Raw genomic sequence first — 23495 nt, 5'->3', positions numbered from 1 at the left:
CGGCTATGGGACCCCATACCTCCCTGACCAGGGTGGAGTTTGGGGAAGCCTTGACTTGGCATTGAACTGAAGGGGAGGAGAGGACAGCTCCCCCAGAACTGTCTGAGGAACAGTCGGGTACAGTGGGCAGAATCCTGGGCCAGGGCAGGAATGAAGCAGAGTGGCCTGTTTCAATCCCATTTTACAGATGAGGAAAACAGAGGCTCAGAGAGCCGATGCCCAACACTGCAGCACAGCGCTCCCTCCTGTTTCCCCATCCATGTGGCCAGGAGCAAGTGCTTCCCTCCTGGTGCCCTACCTTCTTCCTCTGTGAAATGGGGGTGAAGATTTTCCCTGCTTCCTGGGGCCCTGGTGAGAATGCTGCTGGATAGTGAGGGCTTTGTACACTGTCAGCAGTGCTAGATAACTGTGTGGGACTGTCTTTAAAATAATTCTGATTATTTATTTCTTCATTTATTCATTCTGTCACACAACTCATGTTGTTGATCACCTTCTGGGCCTGGGTGCCGGGGATGCCAAGCTGGACGAGACAGATGTATCCAATTCCCAGGCCTCTCTGAGGCAGCTCCCCAGCTCGTCTTCCCCTCAGCCCTGGAGCCTCCTCACCCTGGCATTAGAGCTCAGACCCCTTCACGTTTTCCCCAGTGGACAACAGCAAGGGAGGGACAGGTCTGAGGCTGCTGGGTGGATGGGCAGTGGGTGCTGTGCCATCCTAAGACAGGGCATATTCACAATCCTACAGTCAGCATGCTTTGTCGTTCCCCCTGAACAGCTAAGGGACTGGTGAGCTGGACTTTGGAGTCAGGCAGATGAGAATGGGAATCTCAGCTCTCTGCTTACTTGCTGTGTGACCTTGACCAAGTCACTCCACCTCTCTGAACTGCAGTTTCCTTAGTAGTAAAAAGGGGATGATAAGAGTACCTGCCTCTTGGTGTCAGTATGCCTGGCACAAGGTGGGTACTTAGTAAATGGCAGCCTTCTCACTATTTTTATTGTGTTGAGGTCCTTCTTTGAAAGAAGTTCCAGGGATCTGGAGCAGTCAGGGAGAACTCCAGGCAGGAAGTGCTTCTGGTATTGGGTTGTGAAGGATGGGCAGGGTTGGACGGGTGGAGAGAAGGGCAGCTTGGTCTCTGTGGGTGGCGGGAGAAGGAGGGCTTTTAGAGCTGCCCCAGCCACCCAGAGGAGGATACTCTTGAGTGTTCTGATTAGGTTGTATCCTTATTGAGGGCTTTTTCCTGAAACCCTCTGCCTGCGATTCCAGTAGGGGCTTCTCCCACTTGTAGGGCCAGGAAAAAAGGTTAAAGGCACTTCATTTCAGCCTTGCCTATCATAAGAAACAGTTGCATTTAAGCAACCAATACCAGTAGGTATTTAGTTATAGTAATTTCTGTAAGAGAGAGATAAATAAAGAGAAATCTGATAGGGAGCAAGACTTAATGGAATGCCTCTGTCCAGCATGGTCCCTATAAGTCACTTCTTGACTTACTCTAGGGTCACAGGAAGACTTGAACCCTATGGAAGACAAAGATAGCTTTGAAGGCCCACCCTTCTTACTGCCCTGGTTGAAAAGCCCTTTTAACTGCACAGGAACTTGCCAGAGGTGAGGGCCACCAGATGGATTTTCACATACTTCTACTGAAGAGCCCCAAACTGCCCTAGCCTCAGGCCTCCTCAACGCCCTCCTTAAGCACAGTGTTCCGACACATCCTTGTAGGGAAAATGTTTGTTTCTGGCCATGCTTGTTTCTTGAGGATAACTTTCCAGAGGTACGGTTTCTTTGGTCAAAAGGCAATACTGTAATCATCTGGGTTCCCGTAAATCATCCTGCCAAATTGCCCTTCAGAAAGGCTGTATCTGATGACCCAAGTTGCCCCCTGTGTTTTAATGGGGCCAGGGGTCAGAGGGCAGGGATCAGGGAGGGGCAGTTGCCTCTGCTCTGTGGCGATTTACAAAGTTGCCCTAGGACCTCTCAGTTTGTCTCTGGACAGCAGGTTTCTGTGTGGAATCCATAGGGTTGGCTCTGCAGCCCAGGGCCCTTGGGCGGGGGAATAGGGATTGGTTTGCGGGCATCACGGTGATGGGAGCTGGGTGGGATGGGGGGGGCGGGGGGGAGGAGCTGGGAGTACTCTGTTTTGGATATGACCTTTGCTCTCTGGGGCCCACCGTGGGACACCTGAATTCCAGACTTTTCAGCCTGGAGATGTGGTTCTCTGGGCCTGGTAGGAGGCCTGCTCCGCTGCGAGGTGAGGGTCCCACGGGGGCAGGGATCCCAGACACTGGCCCAGATTGAGTGGGTGTAGCTGATGGGGGCTCGCCCCTGGCCGGTGGGGAGGGCCCTCTTCCCTGTGACAGTCGCTCTCTCCCCGCAGGATGGCCGAGCCTCGATTTAACAACCCCTACTTCTGGCCCCCTCCTCCAACCATGCCCAGCCAGGTAAGACGGAGCGTCGCCCCTCCCGCCACCCTCCCCGTCTCGGAGCTGCTTTGATTTGCCCCGGGCTTTGGCTGCGGGGTGAGGGGTTCGCGGGTGGCCCGGCGGCCCAAGCCCCTTCAGTACCTCTCCTCTCCCGCCCGCAGCTGGACAACCTGGTCCTGATTAACAAGATCAAGGAGCAGCTGATGGCGGAGAAGATCCGGCCGCCTCACCTGCCGCCCACGTCGGCCTCGTCGCAGCAGCCGCTCCTCGTGCCGCCGGCGCCGGCCGACAGCAGCCAGGCCGTCATGTCGCTGCCCAAGCTGCAGCAGGTGCCGGGGCTGCACCCGCAGGCCGTGCCGCAGCCTGACGTGGCGCTGCACGCGCGGCCGGCCACCAGCACGGTCACAGGTACCGCGGGGCCGGGTCGGGGGTACTGGTGAGGGCTGGGCGGAGACTACCTGGGAGGGGCGTGGCCAGGATACCCTGCGGCTGGGCGGGGCGGGGCGGGCCGGGGCGGGCCGGCGGGGCCTGGGGCGGGGGTGGAGCTTCCAGACTTCCTTCCGTCCTGTACCCTGACGTAGCGCCCAGCTAAGCCACCTGGATGGGACGAGGTTGGGTCACTGCCCGTCGGGGGATCACCAAGGAAGCCAAATCCACGTAGCTATTTCAGGAATCCAGGAGAGCCCTAACCAGACTTGGGGGGTGAGGGGTGAGGGAAGACTTCCTTGGAGGAGTCCCTATGCAAGGAAGGGTTGGTGGTTGACTAGGGACATGGAGCAGGAGGAGGAAATAACATGTGCAGAGCGAGTAGAAAGCAAGAGTAGGACAGTGTCCGGGTAGGGAAGATCAAAAGATGATGATAACAGTCATAATACGGCAGTTAACTCCAGGTGAGCACCTGTATATGTTCACCAGTATTCATGTTATTACTCCCAGCCGTTCTGTGAGGTGGCTACTGTTAGGTTGACTTAAAGAAACAGTTGCACGTGGTTCACCCTAACGTTTCCATTGAACAGATGAGCAAACTGAGGCCCAGTTTCACAGCCAGTAAGAGGCAGAGGCAGGCAGTGTGGTTCCAGAGCCCATGTGTGAACCCTTTTGCTCTACTGGTTCTGCTGAGGCTGGAAAAGAAGCAGGCACCAGACTGGGAAGGGCCCTGGGGGCCACTTGTGCAGCTTGGATTTCACCCTCGGGCAGTGGGAGCGTGGAAGGTTTTAAGTAGGCAAGGGAAATGCTCAGATTTGGGTGAGAAAGCTGGGGCTGGCTATAAGGTGGAGACTGGCTTGGTGGCAGGGAGAGCTGCAGGAGAGGGTGGTGGCCTGGACAAGGCAGCCGCAGAGGGATGGAGAGAAGGGGACAGATGTGAGGTATGTTGAGGAGGGAGAGTGGACAGGGCTTGGTGCTGGGCTGGGTGTAGGGGTGAAGAGTGGGAGGGGGCAAGGGAGACTCCCAGTCACTGCCAGTGAGATGGAGTCATAGGAGGGGGAGCGGGGTGGGGGAAAGAGGTGAGCCCAGTCTTGGATAGATTGAGGCTGGGGGCTGGGGGGACATGTGTCACGAGGCTGGGCTGCCTGGTGCCCACCTCAGAGCCTGGTGGACAGGCTTTCTCCAGTGGCAACTGTATCTGGGCTGTTGTTCCTCCTCTGGCTGGCCCCACCGCCAGCCAGATGCCTGTGCCTCTCTCCCCCTCTCCCTCCTGCCTCTCGGAGATGCCCAAGAGCCATGGGGCCCCGTGAGCCTCCCCCCAGGCCGCAGCCACCCTCTGCACATTCCCTCCTTATTATGACGTTATTAAATTTATTTTTTCATTATAAAAGTAATATTAAAAAAGTAATATAAGCATATTAAGGGAAATTTGGAAAAAAGAGAAACTAAGAAAAAAGAAAATCACTCATAATCCCCAGCTCATAACCCAGCAGCTTAGAGAGCCTTTTAGTCCATTTCCTTCCTTTTCCATCTTTTTTGTTTTGTTTTTTAATATTTGGGCGTGTTCTGATGAGCTTGTGGTAGGGCTGTACCCATGACTTGAACTCTCTTTTCCTACTCACCATTCTATCGTAAACATATTTAGTGCATTTTTTATTATAAAGGTAACTCGTAGTCATCATAGAAAATTTAGAAATTGCAGACAAACTAAAAGGAGAAAAAAAAATTAACCCTCGTCCTACTGTTGTTAGCATTTTCATATGTTTTCTCTGTAATTTATTTTATTTTATCCTTTAATCACAGATGTAAAAAATGGATGAATTCACCAGGTAAAAAATTCAAATAATATGGAAGCAGATAAAGTATGAATATCTCCTTTTACCAACAAATTCTTCTCCCTCCCCACAGGGAACCACAATTTATACACAGTTTACCTTGGTGTGTCTCTTCTCTGATCTATTCCTGTGCTTTCACACACAGCTACATTACCTGTATATACATGTGTAGTTTGGATGCGTGCTTTTTTAAATAGGTGGGTTCATACTGTGTGTGTGGTTGATTACTTTTTCACCTGGCAGCATGTTTTGGCATTCTCTCTACGTCACTGCACATCTATCTTGTTTTCATGGCTTCCCTGTTCTCCGTATTGAGGATGGACCACATCTCTTTACATAGCCCCTGCTGAGAATAGCAGGTTGTGTCCAGTTTTGTCTGATCACAGTTTTGTATGGAAGGTCCAAGTACGCAGATCTGTGTGCTCATGTGCAAATAAATATCTATGGGTGATTTCTAGAATGAGAATTGCTTCGTCAAAAGTTTTCTACCTTTGAAATTTTAATAAACTCTTGCCAAACCACCCTCCATTAAGGTGGATAAATGTACACTCCCAGCATGTATGACACACACACTGTTGCCAACTCTGGATATTATCTTTTTCAATGCACAAATTTTGGGTTTCTTTTTTTTAAAAAGCATAGTCTTAATCATGTGATAGATATCATTTTCATCTTTTTGTGTACTTTACCTGATGTTGTAAATGTTTCTAGTCCCCTCGTTTTTAAAAGAATAACTTTTATTACAGAAATTTTAAAAAAAGGAAAAAGTTCGTTGTCAAAGAATTAGAAAGTACAGTTAAGCCAAAAAAATTGTTTTAAAATTACTCCTAATTCTACCATCCATATCACATGTTGGTGCATCTCCATCTCCTACTTAACTTTTTCTGTGGCTTAAGATTTTCCTTTTTTTACAAACATAATCTCCTTTTTAATGGGCAGTTAATGTTCAGTAGAGGAGATTGATCACAATTTATTAAGCCCTTCCCTAATATTGCATACTTCAGTTGTCTCTAATTTTCGCTATTATAAATAACACAGTAGTGGACATCTTTGCGCCTCAGTTTTGTTTTTGTTTTTTTGGGGGGGGGATGATTTCCAAAGTGCCCCCGTTACAGATAATAGGACTCAGTTTAGTCCTTAGGTATCTAAGGAATCTTACACATACACAGTTCTCATTTGTACCCCTGAGTAATAATTTACAAAGGGAAGGGGAGGCTCAGAAAGGCTGGTGACCTGCCAGAGTCACACAGCTGGGTGGTGGGGACTGAGCCGGCCTCTGCAGCTGCCTCCACCCCCGTGTCTTCGCAGGTCTGGGGCTCTCCTCCCGGACCCCGGCTGTGAGCACATCTGAGTCGAGTGCGGGCACGGGTGCCAGCACCCCATCCACACCCACCACCACCAGCCAGAGCCGCCTCATCGCCTCGTCCCCCACCCTCATCTCAGGGATCACCAGCCCCCCCCTCCTGGACTCCATCAAGACAATCCAGGGCCACGGCCTGCTTGGCCCCCCCAAGTCCGAGCGCGGCCGAAAAAAGATCAAAGCGGAGAATCCAGGGGGGCCGCCTGTCCTCGTAGTCCCCTACCCCATCCTGGCCTCGGGCGAGACTGCCAAGGAGGGCAAGACGTACAGGTGGGGGTCTCGGTGGGAGGGCATCCAGGTGGCCTTGGGTTAGAGGCCAGTGCCTCGGGCTGCAGCAGGGGCCCATCAGTGGGGCACTGCAAAGAGGGGCCCCGGAGGCGGAGGGTGAGGGCTACGGTCCAGAGGGGCGGGGTCTCCTGGCTTACCCCGCCCACAACCCTTCAGAGGTGGTCTCTGTCTGGGGCCGCCCTCACCACAGCCTGGGATGTCGAGAGAGTCTGTTTCCTACACTCTTCAAGCAGTGTTCTGAACGCTCAACGTTTAGAATCATCTGGAGAACTTTCCAAAAATGCCAGTGCTGGGGCGCACCCCCAGAAGTTCCGATTTAACTTGCTGGGGGGAGACATGCGGAGGCCCCCAGGTCAGGCTTTCTTGAAAGCTCCCCAGAAGATTCTGAAGTACAGCCAGGGTGGAGAACCTCTCACCAGGAGTGCTGGAGCCCCTCCCCCAGAACCATGAGTCACTAGCCTCTCTTCCCTGTGAGGTGTAAGCCTGCTCCCCAGCCTGCTGTAAATCTGTCTCCAGGGGGAGGACCTTTGGCCTCCAGGTTGGAGGGTGCCCAGGCTGGGGGCCTGCCCGTGCCCCCTGGACCCTCCCAGGAGAGCTCTGTCCCTGGTGCAAGGTCTCTCTGACGTAGAAGGTCTCCCCTGAGATGTCCAGGCACTGGGCTGGGGGTGGGGGCGGGAATCTTCCTGGTATGAACCTGCCTCTTGCCCACAGGTGTAAGGTATGCCCGCTGACCTTTTTCACCAAGTCTGAGATGCAGATCCACTCCAAGTCGCACACAGAGGCCAAGCCCCACAAGTGCCCGCACTGCTCCAAATCCTTTGCCAACGCCTCCTACCTGGCCCAGCACCTGCGCATCCACCTGGGCGTCAAGCCCTACCACTGCTCCTACTGTGATAAGTCCTTCCGACAGCTCTCCCACCTCCAACAGCATACCAGGTGAGTGGCCAGCCTCGTGCTGCCCCGATGCAGCCAGTTTTAGCTCAGCACCTGCACCTGGTGCATGGACCTGGTGCAAGGAGGGACAAGGACCTTCTCTAGGTGTCCGTTGCCCTCAGGGTCAAGACCAAACTGTTTTGCTTGTCATTCGAGGCCTTTTATGATATGGCCTGTGTGGACATCACTTCCCACTGTTGCTCACCTGTAAGGTCTTTGCACGTGCTGTGTCCTTTACCTGAAACACCCTCCCCCTCCTTTATCCTGTTTTTCTGGCCCTCTCCTATCTATGTCTCAGTAAAGCTTCCTCCAGGAAGTCCTTCCTGGCCCCCCTGAGCTGGTTCCACAGGCCCTGGGCTTCCCCATCCCAGCAGGGATAGAGTGTCTTCTTCTTGCCTGGTTATTTGCCCACCACCCCCAATATATTGAGGGTTCTTGAAGGCGAGGGCTTGGTCTCCTCCGTGTCCACATCCCTAGTGTGTGGCACATAATAAACATTGAGGCATATGTTTAATATTTGTGGAATAAATAGAACTGGCTTTTACAGGGCATATGATTCATCCATTTAACAAGTATGTACAAGAGGTGAATTGTAAATATGAATGCCAGACGCGCCCCTAGGTGCCGGGGATACAGCACTGAACAAAACAGACACAGATTCCTGCCCTCTTAGGGTGTACAGTCTAGTCGAAAGCATGAACGGGGGATTCAGAGATAGACATGCTTTAAGGAAAGAGGTTTTTGCAGGGGAGTACAGACATCAGAAAGACTGGCTCGCCAAATAAAAATACCATAGGTATTTAAATAAAGGTTATCAAATTACAGTTCATCTCTTCAGAGGGGAAGAAACACAGCAGTTTTCTCACATGATGGTTCTCGTATCTATAAGCACGGCTGTGTGTCTGCCAGTATCAGCACTGGCAGGGATAAAATTGTTTTTGCTGTGGAGTCTGTAACGCACAGAAGGCGCTCAAGGTTTTCTTTATATTGGGCACTAAGGCTAGACACAGGGACCTTGGGTTTTGTTTTGTGGTGGTGTTATTTATTCATTTCTCTCCATTGTCTTTGTTTGCTTTATCCCAGGGGGCAAGATGTTTTGTCTGTTTCTCTGACTTTGGGGCATGATCAGTAGGTTTGATAGTAAGGAACAAATGACAGGATAGCGGGCAGGGTGGCATCAGTCTGCTTTTCTCGTCCCCATGCCTCCTGAGGCGTGGATTTGACCACGTAGATTTGTTTCAGAAATTTTCTGATCTTGTCATGAATGTATTTTTTGACGTTTGGCTAGTTTTATGGACATAGGTGTGTGTAATGAGGTGCTGCTCAATAAACAGTGTCCTCCTGGTTGTATGGTTACTAAAATTAGAGCATGCCACCCCAGGGTTTGAGAGTTAACTCCTGTCAGGAGATTTTGTAAAGCCCCCAGGTCATAATTTTAATCTGTGTATGTGTGAAAAAAATTTTTCTTATCATATTATCTAATCTAAGCTCTATCTAAGTTACTATCTAAGATCCATCCAATTCACCTCTTGTCAGGTTGTGCCTGTACAACCTGTAACGGGAAGGGTACCGTCTTTTTGGAGAATCCCAAGTTTGTCAGTGTTTCTGGGCTAGCGGGAATGACTTTTCCCATAACCTTAAAGGTAAGGATTCCACAAGCCATGGAGTAGATTCAGTTCAGTTTCCTGGAAGCCTGGGGAAGGCTACATTCCCACTTACAAAGTACAGGCCTTGTTTCTTACTATCAGGCTTGTCATGCCTAATTAAATCAAATTTGTCATTAAATGTGACATTTCTGGCATGGTCATGGTTACAAATTTGATTTACCCAATTATATCCTGTTAGGAAGGAGGACAGATTCTTAGTGAACCTATTTACAGAAACTAATGGTCATAAAAAGGAAAAGGTCTCAGTAAAGGCACTTTGAATATTTTTTAGCAATTGTTCTGAGTAGTTTTGTAGACAAGACCAATAGTGTTTTTTCAATAGGACCATTATTTTAAAATTTCCTTGATAATTCATTAGTTTATACCTATGTTAAATCTGTATAGTCCTCCTGCCGTGCCCGCCCCCCCCAAATTCTAAAGGGTTAGCTGGAGCAAGACACCATTTAAGGAATATCCTATTCCAGTTTGTTCAAATATAGCCTCCTAAATTGAAGATTAGGGATAGATCAAAGAAAAAAAAAAAAGGAGGTTTTCTCACATGTCCGTTAGAAAATAGAACATTAACCACAATTAAATCACTTTCATGCAGTCCTAGGTCGTAATTCCTGTTCCCCAGTCTTGGGGAAGTTAGTCCGCTCCGCAAAGTTGTCTGCTTCTGGACTAAAGACTTGGTTCCTGCTTTGGCCTTGCGCAGTGTCTGGTCATGGTGATGGGTCATCTTGGAAGCTTGTGCCCCATGTCTCTTCCCAAAGTGTAAAGAGCCAGGTGCACTGGTACAGTCCTCTACTGAGGCCGTCAGCTCTTGATGTTTCTTTCAGAAGACTCAATCTCTGACCTGAAGCACAGGCCTTGAGGCAAGTGTGAGGGAGGGAACCAGACCTGTTGAGAAGACTAAATGACTCTGGGCCATTTATTATATAACCAACAGTATCAGAATGGAGACTAGAGGCCTCTATTAAGGTAGAATGTATGATCAGTTGTTCAGATTCAGAGCATATTATAGGCAGCAGGGGTGTTGACACATTGTCACGGTCTTTTAATTGATCTCATAAAGCATGTGTTATGATTGGCACTAAAAAGCATAGTTAAATCTAGAAAAAAAATCTTTTTAAAGACATTTCTCTGTGGATATTAATGGTACTAGTCTCTGTACATGAAAACAAGTTGTTAGGTTTTTTCCATCCATCTTAAAAAGTACACATATATATATTATATGCAATTATATATTATATATGATATTGCTCTATATTATATTTATGTGAATTATATGTAATTACATATATACACACACATAAAATTAACTCAGGGAGATTGAGCTTCTTTTCTTTTGATCCGCCAGCTTTCTTCTGCTACACGCTTCATAGGCCGGCTCTCATTCTAGTGTTTGGCTAATTCAGATGTGGAGAATACAAAACATGCCCTCACTGGGAGCTTTTATAAAGCGGGGGAGCAAATCTTTGGTGTTGCCCAGTGGCCAGCTGGAAACTCCAAGCACATCTCGGTGTAAAAGTTACCTTGCTATTTTATTATTCTGAAGGTGGGGCCTGGGTTTGAGAAAGGCTATAGCACAAAGTTGGTAGAGTAGGCAGAACAGGAGCGTCAGTCTGGTAGGAAATAAACACAGTAGCAAGTAATAATAAGTAAGAATCCCAGCGTTTTCAGAAGTAGACATTTGTTTGAAAATATTATTTAAGACCATGACCAAAGAAGCAAGAAAAAATTAACAGGCCCTTGAGGGGAGAGTGTTTTTAAATTTATTTATTTAATTTATGTATTATTTTTGGCTGTGTTGGATCTTCGTTGCTGTGCGTGGGCTTTCTCTAGTTGCAGCAAGTGGGGCTTCTCTTGTTGCGGAGCACGGGGTCTAGGCATGCAGGCTTCAGTAGTTGTGGCACGCGTGCTCAGTAGTTGTGGCGCGCAGGCTTAGTTGCTGCAAGGCACGTGGGATCTTTCCGGGCTAGGGCGTGAACCCGTGTCCCCTGCATTGGCAGGCGGATTCCTAACCACTGCGCCACCAGGGAAGCCCAAGGGGAGAGTGTTTTGTCAGAATGTTCCTTGTTCAGGGATTGCTCTCTGTTCCTGAGGGCACCATTTTTTTCTCCCTCTATTTTTTTCTTTTGAGTGATTTGAGTTCATAGCGGTTGGAAACCAAACAAGCAACATAAGAGGGTCCTCTCAACATTTAGAGACAAATTATTAGTCATTTTGCAGTGGCGTATATAATTAAACCAGCGTGTCCTAACCCAGTGACAAAGAAGCTGGTGTCCCTAGTGCCCGCAAGTCCCAGAATCCTTAAGACAAACAAACCAAAAGAAGCCAAACATAAAGAAGCAACCAGATTCCAGGTTGCTTTTCTCCCATTCCACAGAGACTCCCGTTCTTTGCCCCTTGATAGAGAACCAGACAGGGCATATAATCAAATCCATCTTCTCAACGTTCTGCCAATAATAAAGGGGGTAAAAGAAGGTCATGTCAAAACAGAACCAGCCCCGGTCAAGTAATAAAAATAGAGCTAGAAGCAGGTTGAGCAGGATCCCGCCTGGGAGTTGAGACAGATGTGCCTGGGAGCACGTGACGGTTCATGTAGTTGAACGGCGCTGGCAGTTCTGGAGCATCTTGGTGGGACCTCTGTCTGTGAACGGAAGGCAACAAGACAAGAAAAGCAGGTGACTTGCAAAGTGCTTGCAGAAATCCAGACTTCAGAAGGATCGGCCCTGTAAATTATAAATACATGTATTTAAGGGGAAAAGTAACAGGAATTTGTAGTGAGTCTGTTCACGGTAGAGGTACAGCAGTAGTCTCGTGCAGTTAGCATCTGGATAAGATCACACATCTGTAGATATCACGAGGCCGAAGTCAGGGGATAACCCTGTTTTATGAAGGAGTTAGTAAGGTATAAGAAAGGGCTCAACGTTTTACCTGTTTGGGGAACGTATGTTAGACAAAGTGACCCTGGATTTGTTTGTTTATTCAGTGGTTTTTGCCTGTGTTTTCCTTCTCCTGGCTGTGCGATGTTGTGTACGTGTGTGGTGATAATTGTGACAGGGGTAGGTTTTCTCAAGTGTGATGATAGGGATGGTGATAACATCCTAGCAACAACTGTTCCTTGTCAGAGAGCTCCTAAGTGCCCAGCCCTGCATAAGATATTTACATGTGAGGTGTCCATAAAGCCCTTACAAATCTGAAAAGTGCCACGGAGAGGCAGGCATCTTGAGGAAGGTCCACTGTCACTGTATCGTTTTAGTTACAAAGCACAGCGGGACTGAAGCCATTCAATATAACGTGCCGCTTATTACCTGGAAAATAAAGGATAAATGATAACTAATGAATCCTCGATACTTTTATTTAAACATTGAATAAATTCCCCCTTTGTGTTTTTCATAAATTGTCTTAAAGAGACATGAGTGTATTAAAAACTAACACTGGGGGGACTTCTCTGGCGGTCCAGTGGTTAGGACTCCGTGCTTTCACTACTGAGGGTGCGGGTTCGATCTCTGGTCGGGAAATTAAGATCCCGCGAGCCGTGCGTTGCGGCCAAAAAAAACCAAACCAAAACAAAACTAACACTGTGAAACTGTCTTAGGAACGCCCTTTCAGTAAGTTACAGTCCTTACAGTCCTTATTATTATCCCCGTTTTAGAGGTGAGGAAACTGGGGCTCGGGAGGCACAGTTGCTTGGCCAAGGCCACACCACTAAGAGGAGGCAGAAGCGAGATGTGAGCCAGAGCGCCGAGGAGCAGCCCCGCCTTGGAGGAGGGAGGGGGCTGGGGATGTTGGCTGCAGAAGAAACTCAGGTGGGAGCGAGGTCCAGGCAGGAGAGCAGGGCTAGTCTTCGGGGCCCCAGGGTGGGGCTGGGACAGTGGGGGTGAAGGAGCAGCCCAGGAGCCCCGATTTCAGCTCAGCTTCCCTGCGCCTGGAATTGGTAGGGAGCTCCCCATCACTACAGATGTGGGAGTCAGGCCTGCGTGCCCGCCTAGTGGGGAGATGCCCTGCAAAGAGAGGACTCTGATGTTGGGATTGAGGGCTTGGCCTTGACTTGAAATTCAGGGGTGAAGAGCTCAGGGGCCAGTTATCAGGGGGAAACTTTGCTCCCTGAAGCCCTTCTGAGGCCCAGTGCTGGCTGCCATGCATGACAGATCAGTGGTCAGAGGCTGGCTCTGGGCCAAAGGAACTCCCACCATGCACCGGGAGGCTGGTGGATGTGAAAACTTCCGTGAAAGGGGGAGGTATGTAATGGAGGTTGGGGAGGATAATCGGAGTCAAGGATTGAAGGGTCCATAGTCCTGTCTCATGAGAGATGGGAATGGTGTTCCCAGCAGGAGGAACGGCACGAGCAAAGGCTCAGAGACTTGCTGGGGGGTGTGGATTTGGATTCTGTCCTGGAGAAGGGGGAGACAGTAGGGGAGACCATGACAAGGTCAGGTCCCTGCGCTGCTGCTGTGGTGGAGGGGAGAGGCTGAGGCCGGGAGTCCAAGAAGGAGGCTGGGCAGCTGTGGCACTTGGGGAGGAGGCCAGAGGAGCAAGGTCCTGAGGTAGGGCCTGATGTCCCTGTAGAACCATCCATCGGTCAGTCAACAAACACTTGTGAAATACCCTTGAGGAATGGGCGTTGTTGATTATGTGGAACATATTACTATTGTCAGTAAGTGACTTCAGGAGGAAAGAACTCACCTTCCTTTGTACCAAGTCCTCTCTGCTGAGCCTGTTCCAGGCCCTGGGATGATGGTGGTGAACGAGACCAAGGGCATCTTGCTCTCAAGGAGGGAGGCAGCTTAGAAAACAGTGACTAGACATTGACAAAATACGTGCCTACACATAGACTTCTGCTCAGGGGTGGGCTGCAGGGGCCAGGTCTAGTCTAGAGGGTCAGGAAAGGCTGCCACGATCAAGGGGCTTTTATACTGAGAACAGGAGTCTGGGTTTTAGCTAGGCATTAGCTGGGGGAAGAGTGTACCTGGGAGAGGATCAGCCTGGATACCAGACGGAAGGTAGGAAGGGACTTGGAATGCTGGGGCGGGGGGCGTGGAGGGAGGTGGTGGGCCTGGAGCCTTGGGGCAGGGAAGAGGCATGACTTGGGCAGCAGTGGGAGGCGAGGGTTCTGGGGTGGGCGTTGTGGAATTTAAAACAAAATCAGCACATGTCCTGGGGTCCCTCGGTCCCCTCTGCCACCGAGTTCCACAGCCCTGGAGGGGAATGAGGATGGGATGAAATGGAGGGATTCTGGTGGCAGGCGGAGCCGGTCCAGATGACCCTTCAGGTCCTTCTGTTGTAGAGATGGGGTGCAGTAGCCTGGGATGATGTCCCCAAACACGTGACACCCCCAAATGTGCAGGTAGAATAGGGGTCCTCAGAACTGGGCCAGCCCATTTCCACCTGGCCTGTCTCCGTGCAGCCTGAGATGAGCCGTCTCTGCCTTTGGGGTTCTCCCTCTAGTAGAGGAGACAGAGGAGGGGCGGCCTCGCTGCTGAGGATGCAGCCAGGGCACAGGGGTGGCGGGCAGAAGCATCAATCAGCCGTGGTTGCCAGATGAGAAATGGTCCTCTGACCAGGACGCAGGGTGCAGGAGCAGGGAGGTGAGGCCGAACCACACGTGAAGGGCTTCGAATGGCACACTAGGGAATTCAGACTGTCACTGTTCACAGTGGGCAGTCAAGGTCGTGGGCTTACTGACGGCAGGGAGTGTTCTTTATTCCAGCCTGGCCAGCACAGGGCCTGCCCTGGGGGACCTTAGTTTGTCTGACGAGTCTGTTGATGGGCGGAGCAAACCCAGGCTGTGGCTTTAGGGAAGGAGCCAGACCGGGTGGTCAGAGCTGGATTCTCCCTCCACCTAATGCTGATCGGCAGCTTAGGCAAAAGCGGTTCAGGTCCAGTCTGCATTTCATTACCTACCTGCTTGGCACAGGGTTTGCCAGAGCAGGTGACTGAAGACAAGCCTAGGAGAGCAGGGAGGGCCTCCCGTCCCGGTGTGTGCGCCTCGCTCCCCAGCCCCGTTTCCACACCCCATCCCGGTCCTCCTCCATCCTCACCCGGCTGCTGGACCAGCACAAGCCGTAACAGCCAGCAGAAAGCCCGGCCATCAGCCTGCAAGTCACTGCTCCCAAGTCTCTTCTCAGTGAGGACCCCGACCACCCTATTTAACATTGTACCCTCCCCATGCACTCACGACCCCTCTCACCTGCTCTGCTTCTTCTCACAGCACTTATTACCTTCTACACGCACTTTACTTACTTATTTCATGCTCATTGTTTCCACAAGGCAGTGGGTTTTTTCTGTTTTGTTCACAGATATGTTCCAAGCACCCAGGGTGGTGCCTGGCACACGGGTGCCTGATACAACAATTGTTAAATGAACGAATAATAGTAATACTGGCAAGTGGTGATGGAGCCCTGACTCTGTGCCAGTACTTGGCTAAGCCCCTTCCACATATTATCTAATGGAATCTTCACAAAGCCCAGTGAAGTAGGGACTGTATTTTTATACCCATTTTGCAGATGAGGAAACGGAGGCTCAGTGATTTGACCAAGGTCACCCAGCTAGTAAATGGTAGAGCCAGTGTGAGGACAAAAAGGGGCTCACAGGAAGGACACAGAGGCTGACTTTCAGGGCCACCCTGTCCTGCATTCTCTCAGTAGCTGGGGTGACCAGGTAGCCATGTGGGGAAGAGGCAGGAAATAGAAATAGGGGGCCAATTAGAGGGTGATGTCTCCTGAGAGAAAGAGGCAGGGTGGGCAGCGAAGGTCCTGGCAAAGCTGTGAATCTGCCCTTTTCAGTGGGTGGTCTGCAGGTGGCCTTTTTAGAAGAGGGGCAGAATGCCGTCAAAGCAAGACTGCCATGATTAGCCGGGGGCCTGGGCGGGCTGTCTGAGTGGGTGCTGGTGGAGGGCCGGGTTCAGCAGGGCCCTGTGGGGAGCGTGGAGGCTCTGGTCACAGAATGGCTGTGGGAGGCCAGAGAAGAAAGGACGCGGGTAGCCTTTGAAGACCCAGCTCTTGCCTGGGGCTCACTCTGGGGAGAGTGTGTGGAGCGGCGAGCCTGGGAGGCTTGGGGGCCAGAGGGGTGTGCAGGCTAGCCGAGGGCTTGGGGGCTGGAGCTGGCCTGGGGGACCTGTCAGGGATGCCACCTCACTGGGCTGCCTGTTGCAGAATCCACACAGGCGACAGACCCTACAAGTGCCCACATCCTGGCTGCGAAAAGGCTTTCACTCAGCTCTCCAACCTCCAGGTGAGTGCCGGCCTGCCTCCGCCAGGTGCACAGCCCCTCCTCCCCAGGGGAGCCTAAGGAGGGGTTGGGGCTGGGGGAGTCCAGCCAGCTCCCGACCCCTGCTGTGCTCCCCGCAGTCTCACCAGCGCCAGCACAACAAGGACAAGCCCTACAAGTGTCCCAACTGCTACCGGGCCTACTCGGACTCCGCCTCCCTGCAGATCCACCTCTCGGCCCATGCCATCAAGCATGCCAAGGCCTACTGCTGCAGCATGTGCGGGCGGGCCTACACCTCGGTGAGTGCGGGGCCCCCGGGAGGCTCTCCCTCTCCCCGGCCTCCTCAGACCTGTACTGACGCTCCCATTTTCCAGACGAGGAAACTGAGGCCGAGAGAAGGGCAGTGACTTCCCAAGATCACAGTGAGTGGCAGAGCCAGGGCTTCTGCTTTCCACTTCTGTTTTCGGCTGCCTCAGGCCGACCTCTCCCCAGGCAGCCTTTCGCCTGGCTTCTGGAGACGTGGTTTCTTCCAGGCAGTGTGGGGTGGTGGGCGGGGAGGCGCTGGCAACCTGCTCCCCAGAACCAGAGAGGGAGAAGGACCTTTCCCCACTGGGGAAGCTGCAACGCCCGTCATGCCCACAAGGGGGCACAGTGACCTGGCCCAGAGCCACCGTCATCTCCCAGGAAAGGCCCACACAGGGCCAGAAAGGTGCCAGTCCTCCATCCCTGGATGGGAATTTTCCTAAACAAGGGCCTTTCACACCCAAGAGAGGGAGTCCAAGTGAGTCACTTTTGTGTGTCCTTCTGGCTATGTGTGTCCAAATATTCTGGTTAACAGACCCCCATGTGTACCCAGACTGATCACCAAGCCTCAGTTTCCTCATCTGTAAAATGGAAGAGGTAATAGTTCTTAACTTCTAGGGCTGTTGGCTGGCAGAGTCAGCGCCTGACAGACCTTAGGTAACACAATGATTTATTCACCCAGTGTTTGCTGAACACTTGTGCCAGGCACTTGGGAATCAGGATGAATCAAACAGACATATTCTTTGCCCCCAGGCAGGTTAGAGTCCACTGCTGGAGACAGACATTAAACAAGTAACCACACAAGTGGATATGTAATGACCAATCGTGGTAACTGCTCTAAGCAGGCTTTCTCAACCTCAGCCCGTGTTGACATCTTTGCCGAGGGGGTGCTGTCCTGTGCGTTATAGGATGTTTAGCAACATCCTTGGCCTCTACCCACTAGCAACCCCTCCCTGAAAATGCCTCCAGACTTTGCCAAATGTCCCTGGGCTGGGGAGGGGGGGGAATTGCCTCTGATTGAGAACCATTGCTGTAAAGGAAAAAAGGGAAACGTATGTTTTGAAAGGCAGCTGCAGGGAGGACAAAATGGAGTTGGGGAAGGGAGATGGGTTGGGATAGGTGTATGAGGAAGTATCATTTAGAGGAAGCCTTGAAGGTAATTGGCCAGGTGAGGACGAGTGGAGCGGGAAGGACTTCCCGTGCAGGGGAACAGGGAATGCAAACACCCCCGACGTGGAACAGTCGCGGTGTGTTCCAGGAACTGAAGGAAAATTAGGTCACACGAGGCTGTCGGTCCCTGTTAGGGAGCCTGGATGTTTTTCCTGGTGGAGTGGGGACCCATGGGGAGGGGACTGTCCAGGAAGGTAGTTCTGAAAGTTCACTTTGGCTAGAGAGGGGCGCATGGATTGCACCTTCCTATATGCGTCCCCTCTTAGAGGAGGGGCCGCCAGCAGTCACAGCCATGGTTCTTAGAGGGGATCTGAACTCTGGGGGGAAGGAGCTGTCACATCTCACCTGGCTTGAGGCCCCACAGAACAAGAATAATTACCTTTTTTTAAAAAAAACATATTAATGGATTGACTTTTAAACTACTTTAATACATAAAAGAAACATTTTAGAATAGTGAACCCTCGTGTTCCCATCAGCCCCCAGAGCCTGGCATCAGTCTATCCTGCCTCATCCATATCCCTGTTTTTTGAAGTAAAACTGACATCACATTGTTCCATCTGAAAATTTTTCACTTTGTGTCTTTAAACATAAAGACTGCTTTTTTGAACTTAGCCACAGTACCTTTATAATACCTTAAAATTATTCACCGTAGTCCTTAATATCGTCAAGTACCCAGGCCGTATTCACATTTTCATTTGTCTCATGGATGCCATAATTTATAATTTTATTTACTTACAAATTTTATTTTTTAATCAAGATCCAAATAAAATTCTTACATTGCACTGGGTCAATATATCTTTAAACTATTGGTCCTCCACCCCACCTCAACACCACTGCCTTTTTTTTTCTTTGCAATTTACTCATTGAAGAATAGTTTCCTAGTTTGGATTTTGCTGATTGCTGCCCTTCGCTGTTGTTTGATAGCGCTTTGCCACCACATTTGAGGGCTTCCTCTGCTGGATTCTGAGCAAGCTGAGGTATGAGGCCAAGGAGTGGCAGGTGGGAACCAGAGCACCACCTTAGTGTGAAAGCCTGTGGGCCTGCAGGTGAGCCTTGGGTCACCTCGCCTACCCAGTCTTGGGTGCTTCAGATCAGACTTAGCAGAGTCTGTGGCAGTGCTCACGGGATGAGGTGAGCATGCCCAGTTTAAGCTTCTCAAAGTCACCAATCAGATCAGGCCCCACTTCTTCCCAAAGGAGGATGGAGCATGGGGGTGCAGAGGCCGGGGCTCCCATCACCACCTAGAACGAAATGTAGAGACTAGGGAAGCAGTGGTCCCCTCAACCCTAACTGCTAAGAGCTTTACCCACATCACCATAGCAACCCTTTGAGGTTGTTCCTTCCCCATCCCTGCCTGCAGAGGAGGAAACCGAGGCTTGGAGGGATAAGATGACTTGCCCAACATTCCACTGCTGAGAAATGGCAGAGCCAGGGTCAACTGAGGCCTACCGCTTCGCCCCCACTGGGAGAACCAGCCATATGGGGGCAGCTATGCTCAATCGGACAGGACTCCACTGCAGCCAGTTGGTAGACAGCAGCTGGCCTGGCCCTAGGGAGTTTTAGGTGGGCACTGCTGCGGGGTGAGCCTGGTGCCTGTCAGCTCTCTAGTCAGCACACTGTGGGCTCGGACTCTGGTAAATAAGCCAGCCCCCACTGCTGGCAGAGATGCGGCATCCCTAGAACCAATGCTGATGCCCGTCTGACCCCCCAAAGCTGTGGCTGTCCATCACTAGCCGGCCCACCTACCAAGGAGCCCTCCAGCGGCCGCTTGTGGGAACTGCAGCTCCCCCTGCTCCCCTTGCCAGCAGTTGGTTGTAAGTTCTGAATCTCACCCCGCCCACAGGAGACCTACCTGATGAAGCACATGTCCAAACACACGGTGGTGGAGCACCTGGTGAGCCATCACTCGCCCCAGAGGACGGAGTCCCCCGGCATCCCGGTGCGAATTTCCCTCATCTGAGCCGACGCAAGGCGCCGCCCCGCCCTGCCCACTGGCAGACACAGACCCAGGCAGCACCAGGCCCCGACTCCCTCCAGGGGCCCTCCAGGAACAGCCGAGCTCTCTCACGACCTTCCTGACCTTCCAGAAAGCCTGGGCCGCAGAAGCCCTGCCCGGTCCAGCTCCGGGGGCGGCCAGGCCAACTGCAAGATTCTGGACTGTTCTGGTGGCATCCAAAGACGATCTCAGAGCACTTTGAACCTCTCTGCTGGGTTTTCCTTTTGTTCCCCACCCTTCACTTGCTTCACTGTTCTTTTTTTTTTTTTTTTTAAGTTTGTTTTGGAAATAACAAAAAAGATATTTATTGGCCAAGAAGTTGGTGCTGCTAAGACCGAGAAATTAAAAGAACCGGACAGATGGACACAGAGAACCAGAGGGCAGCGTGGGACCTTATCTTGCCACGGCCTCAGGTCTTGAGGGGAAGGCTCAAGCCTGGGTTTCTGGACTGCAAAGGGGGCCCCCAGGTGGGAGGGGCAGGAGGCAGCTGGAGTGAGCCGCTTGCCCCTGGGTGCCAGCTCGAGCCTCCAGAGCTGCGCCCTGGGCATCACTGAGCAGAGGGATGTGGCAGCTACCAGGGCTACCCAGTCTTCAGGAGACGAAATGAGAGGGGCCGGGAGGTCCACAGGACCAAAGGGTGCAGTGTTGGCTGGGCTGGGTGCAGGCCCAGGGAAACGGGGTGGGGTGGGCTGGGTAAGACCTGGCACCCCTGCTGCCCTGAAGACCACCCCAGTCTACCTCGGTGCTGGCCAAGAAACCTATTGGCTACCTCTCCCACCATCCCAGACTGTGGGCAGGGGGAGGGAGTGGGCCTGGGGCAAGGACCCCCCTCTCCAGAATTTCCTCCAGATGGGGCAGTGCCCAAGGAGGGGTTACTTGTCTTCCCTGCCATGGAGGGGAATCCCCAGCCCAGGCCCTAAGCCCCTGGGCAGGGAAGGGATCCTCGGGGAGGAGGGTCCCGGGAACAGACCCTGCCCTCAGCTCCCACAGACACACCCCAATCTGAAAGCCATGCGTGTCCGTGTATATAGGAACTATGTACAGAGCCCGGAGAAGCCCCCCTACATCCCCTGGGGAAAAAAAAAAACTAGACAGAAACTCATCTATATATTCTGTATCTGGAGTTCCGTTTTGAATATTAACTGTGTTATTTTTATACACTTTTTAAGCCTTAACTCGCCATTGATTTACCAGTTTAACGTCTCCTGGGGTTTCTTTTCCCACAGGGTTCTCTGCCCCGCCCCCACCCCTTTGTTTGACTGGCGTCGTCTGATACTCAGTATTGTAGCTTTTTGTCCGCATGTTACTACCCTGTAAATACGCTGTTATACATACTGTTAACACCCCTTTGCTTTTTTCTATGGGACCTCCAGGCCACCATATTTAGAACTAGTTACCTTATTAAAAAAGAGAAAACAGTCTGTTGGCTTCTCAGTCTGCATCGTGGTGGCAGGGAGGTGAGGGCAGGTGCCCCTCAAGGCTTCAGGAACGAAGTGTGCGTTATATTGAAGGAAAGGGGTGGGGAGCAAAAAAAGTCAAACGTGGGGGAAGACACTAAAGGGGGCAAGAAACAAAGGAATTCCAAACCCTCCGCTCTTTGTATTTCTCTGTTGTGAAGAATAAACTGTACCTGCAGCCGGGTGGTGGCGGTGTGTGGCGTGCTCTGTGCGAGGGTGGGGCTGGGGGGCACCTTTCCACTGCTCCTCTCCCCTCCCCCGCCCTCCCCCAAGACTCGGGGAAGAAGGGAAATGCCCCTTCCTGCGTCCATCACTCGCAGCCAAGGACCATGAGGGCTCAGAGGAGTGAGTTCCCAGTGGTGGCTCATGGCCGAGTCACTTTCTCTCCCACGAGGCGGCTAGCACAGGGCCAGCCTTGATAAACTCTGGGGAAGTTCCTGCATCTCTGTCCTAGGCAATCAAAACAGTGACCCCCTTGGGGAAGATGTGTGTGCAGGGGACTTCTTGGTCTCCTCGATCACTGGACTAGCTGGAGGCTGTGAGGCTGGAGCTGCTGCTGCTGCAGGAGCCCGAGGATGAAGCTGAGTCTGAACAAAGCCCGGTGGAGAGCCGGAGACACATCATTGAGCCCTGAAGCTGTCTTGACCCCAGCACCGTCCTGTTACGTAAGCCAGTAAATCCTCGTTAGGGTTGATCTTTCGTTTTCCTCAGAGTCAGTTGCTAAACGTTTACCACAACACCACTGGCTGACTCTCCAATCAGATTCCTCATTCAGTGAGTTAGGAACAAGTTAGGCGATGGTGGGCACCTGAACGGGAAAATCCTGTATGTGTGTGGGGGTGGGGGGGTGCACGGGGTGCTGTGTCGGGCCAGACACAAGCAGAAGGACAAAGGAGGCAGAGAGAAGCGGAGACGGACAGAGGAGACTGAGGGCCAGCCAGTGGCAACCTTAGCTCCTGACTTTGTCTCCATCTTCTGGCCCACTCTAATTTCCTGCTTGTTCTCACATCAGTGAATTTATTTATAAGTTACCGTGTGACATCGGGTAAGTTAATTAACCTCTCTGTGCCCGATTTTCTCATAGGTAAAATGAGGGAAATAATAGTAACCAATTGATAGGGTGCATATGAGGATTAAATGAACCAATAGATATCTAAGGCTTAGAACTGTGCCTGGTACATAGTAAGCACCCAATAAATGTAATTGTTATTATTTGATGTAGCCCTGATGGATCTATGTCCTTTATGATCAAGGAACCCTGACTAGACAGCTGGTGATGTTTGGGAATTTTGGGGGTGACATCCGAGCTGGCATGGTAGGTGGGATGGCTGGACAGGTGAAGATTTTTGCATGTAGCAGTGACACTCGGGGGACTGGGAGTCTGATTTTCACCGGCTCACCTGGAAGCCCTCAGGAGCTTACCCGGTCCCTGAGGGTCCCAGCGTGGGTGCTGAGGATACTGGTGATTAACAGGGACACTGATGGAAGCAGCGGCAGAAGGAGCTTATCCCCTGTTTTTCCTGCTGCTGCCCTGAGCCTCTCTACACCTGAGCCTGCCCCACCCCCACCCTGGGCCTCTGGGCAAGACAAAGGAGGTCCTCCACTCTATTCTGCTGTTTACCCCTCCCCCTCCTCAGGAAGGTCTCCACCCACAGCATGAGGCTCCCCTAGCCCAGCACCTGGAAACTCCTGACTCGAGCCATCACTTCCTCTTTAAAACAGGAAATGGCTGTCCTTTGGCGACTCCTTTGCTCTCCACGAACTTTTTCTGCAGCATCACAACCCCTGCAAGGAGGGTGATTGGCATCCCCACTTTACATATGAGAAAACTGAGACTCAGCAAGGGTAAGGAACTAGTCCACAGCCACACACAGAGTCAGAAGAGGAGCAGATTTCCATCCAGATCTTACTGGCCTGAGCTCAGGTCTCTGCTGGCCCAGGGCTCAGTGTGTGTGGCCCTTGGTGAATGATGCAGGCAGTGTAAGGTGGAGGACAGTCTCCCACCAGAGGAAGGGATGTCAGCCTATAGCCATCAAGCAATAACCTGTTCTTAGGCACACCTAGCCTGTTCGTAGCTCTAACCCAGAGTCCAAAGGGTCTTCTGGGTTCTGCTAATCTAGTTTAGTTAGGCAGGAGACACTGGGACCTTGGAACTGCTTGGGAGAGGGGAGATATCTCTTACATTAGCAACAACTGGAAGTGTTTGTAAAAACTGTTACTATGTGAAAACCATCACAGTTGGCTTATAGCCAGAATTGCTGTCCTACCTGAAAATAGTGGAGCCTGTTAAAAATGCAAGGTCTATGAGAACACTACACAAACGGGTCAGAAGACCTGGAGGTAAGTCCCACCCTCTCCGGGCCTCCGTTTTTCAACTGTCAGACAATATCTCAGGGACTTCCAGCAGATAATTTCCCCGTCCCCGCAGCTATTTCCCGGAGGGAACCACCT

General features: G+C 51.5%; 1 protein-coding gene across 2 annotated transcripts in view; it reads left to right on the top strand.

Moving 5' to 3' along the window:
* The window catches only part of ZNF362 (zinc finger protein 362), a 37125-nt gene extending 15904 nt beyond the window's left edge, over nt 1-21221 (top strand). For both annotated transcript variants that reach the window (XM_082653018.1, XM_082653019.1), the window contains 7 exons: nt 2370-2433; nt 2577-2823; nt 5985-6306; nt 7036-7260; nt 16064-16142; nt 16259-16417; nt 19435-21221. In XM_082653018.1, the coding sequence (XP_082509144.1) occupies nt 2370-2433; nt 2577-2823; nt 5985-6306; nt 7036-7260; nt 16064-16142; nt 16259-16417; nt 19435-19551 (1213 nt within the window). In that variant the 3' untranslated portion in view covers nt 19552-21221. The remainder of the gene's footprint in view (nt 1-2369; nt 2434-2576; nt 2824-5984; nt 6307-7035; nt 7261-16063; nt 16143-16258; nt 16418-19434) is intronic.
* Nucleotides 21222-23495: the final 2274 nt, after the last annotated feature.

Source organism: Grampus griseus (genome assembly GCF_964374135.1).
Source record: "Grampus griseus genome assembly, chromosome: 1".
In the NCBI taxonomy this organism is placed as follows: Eukaryota; Metazoa; Chordata; class Mammalia; order Artiodactyla; family Delphinidae; genus Grampus; species Grampus griseus.
The sequence above is the reverse complement of the archived record's forward strand: the minus strand, read 5'-3'. Positions and strand labels throughout refer to the sequence as shown.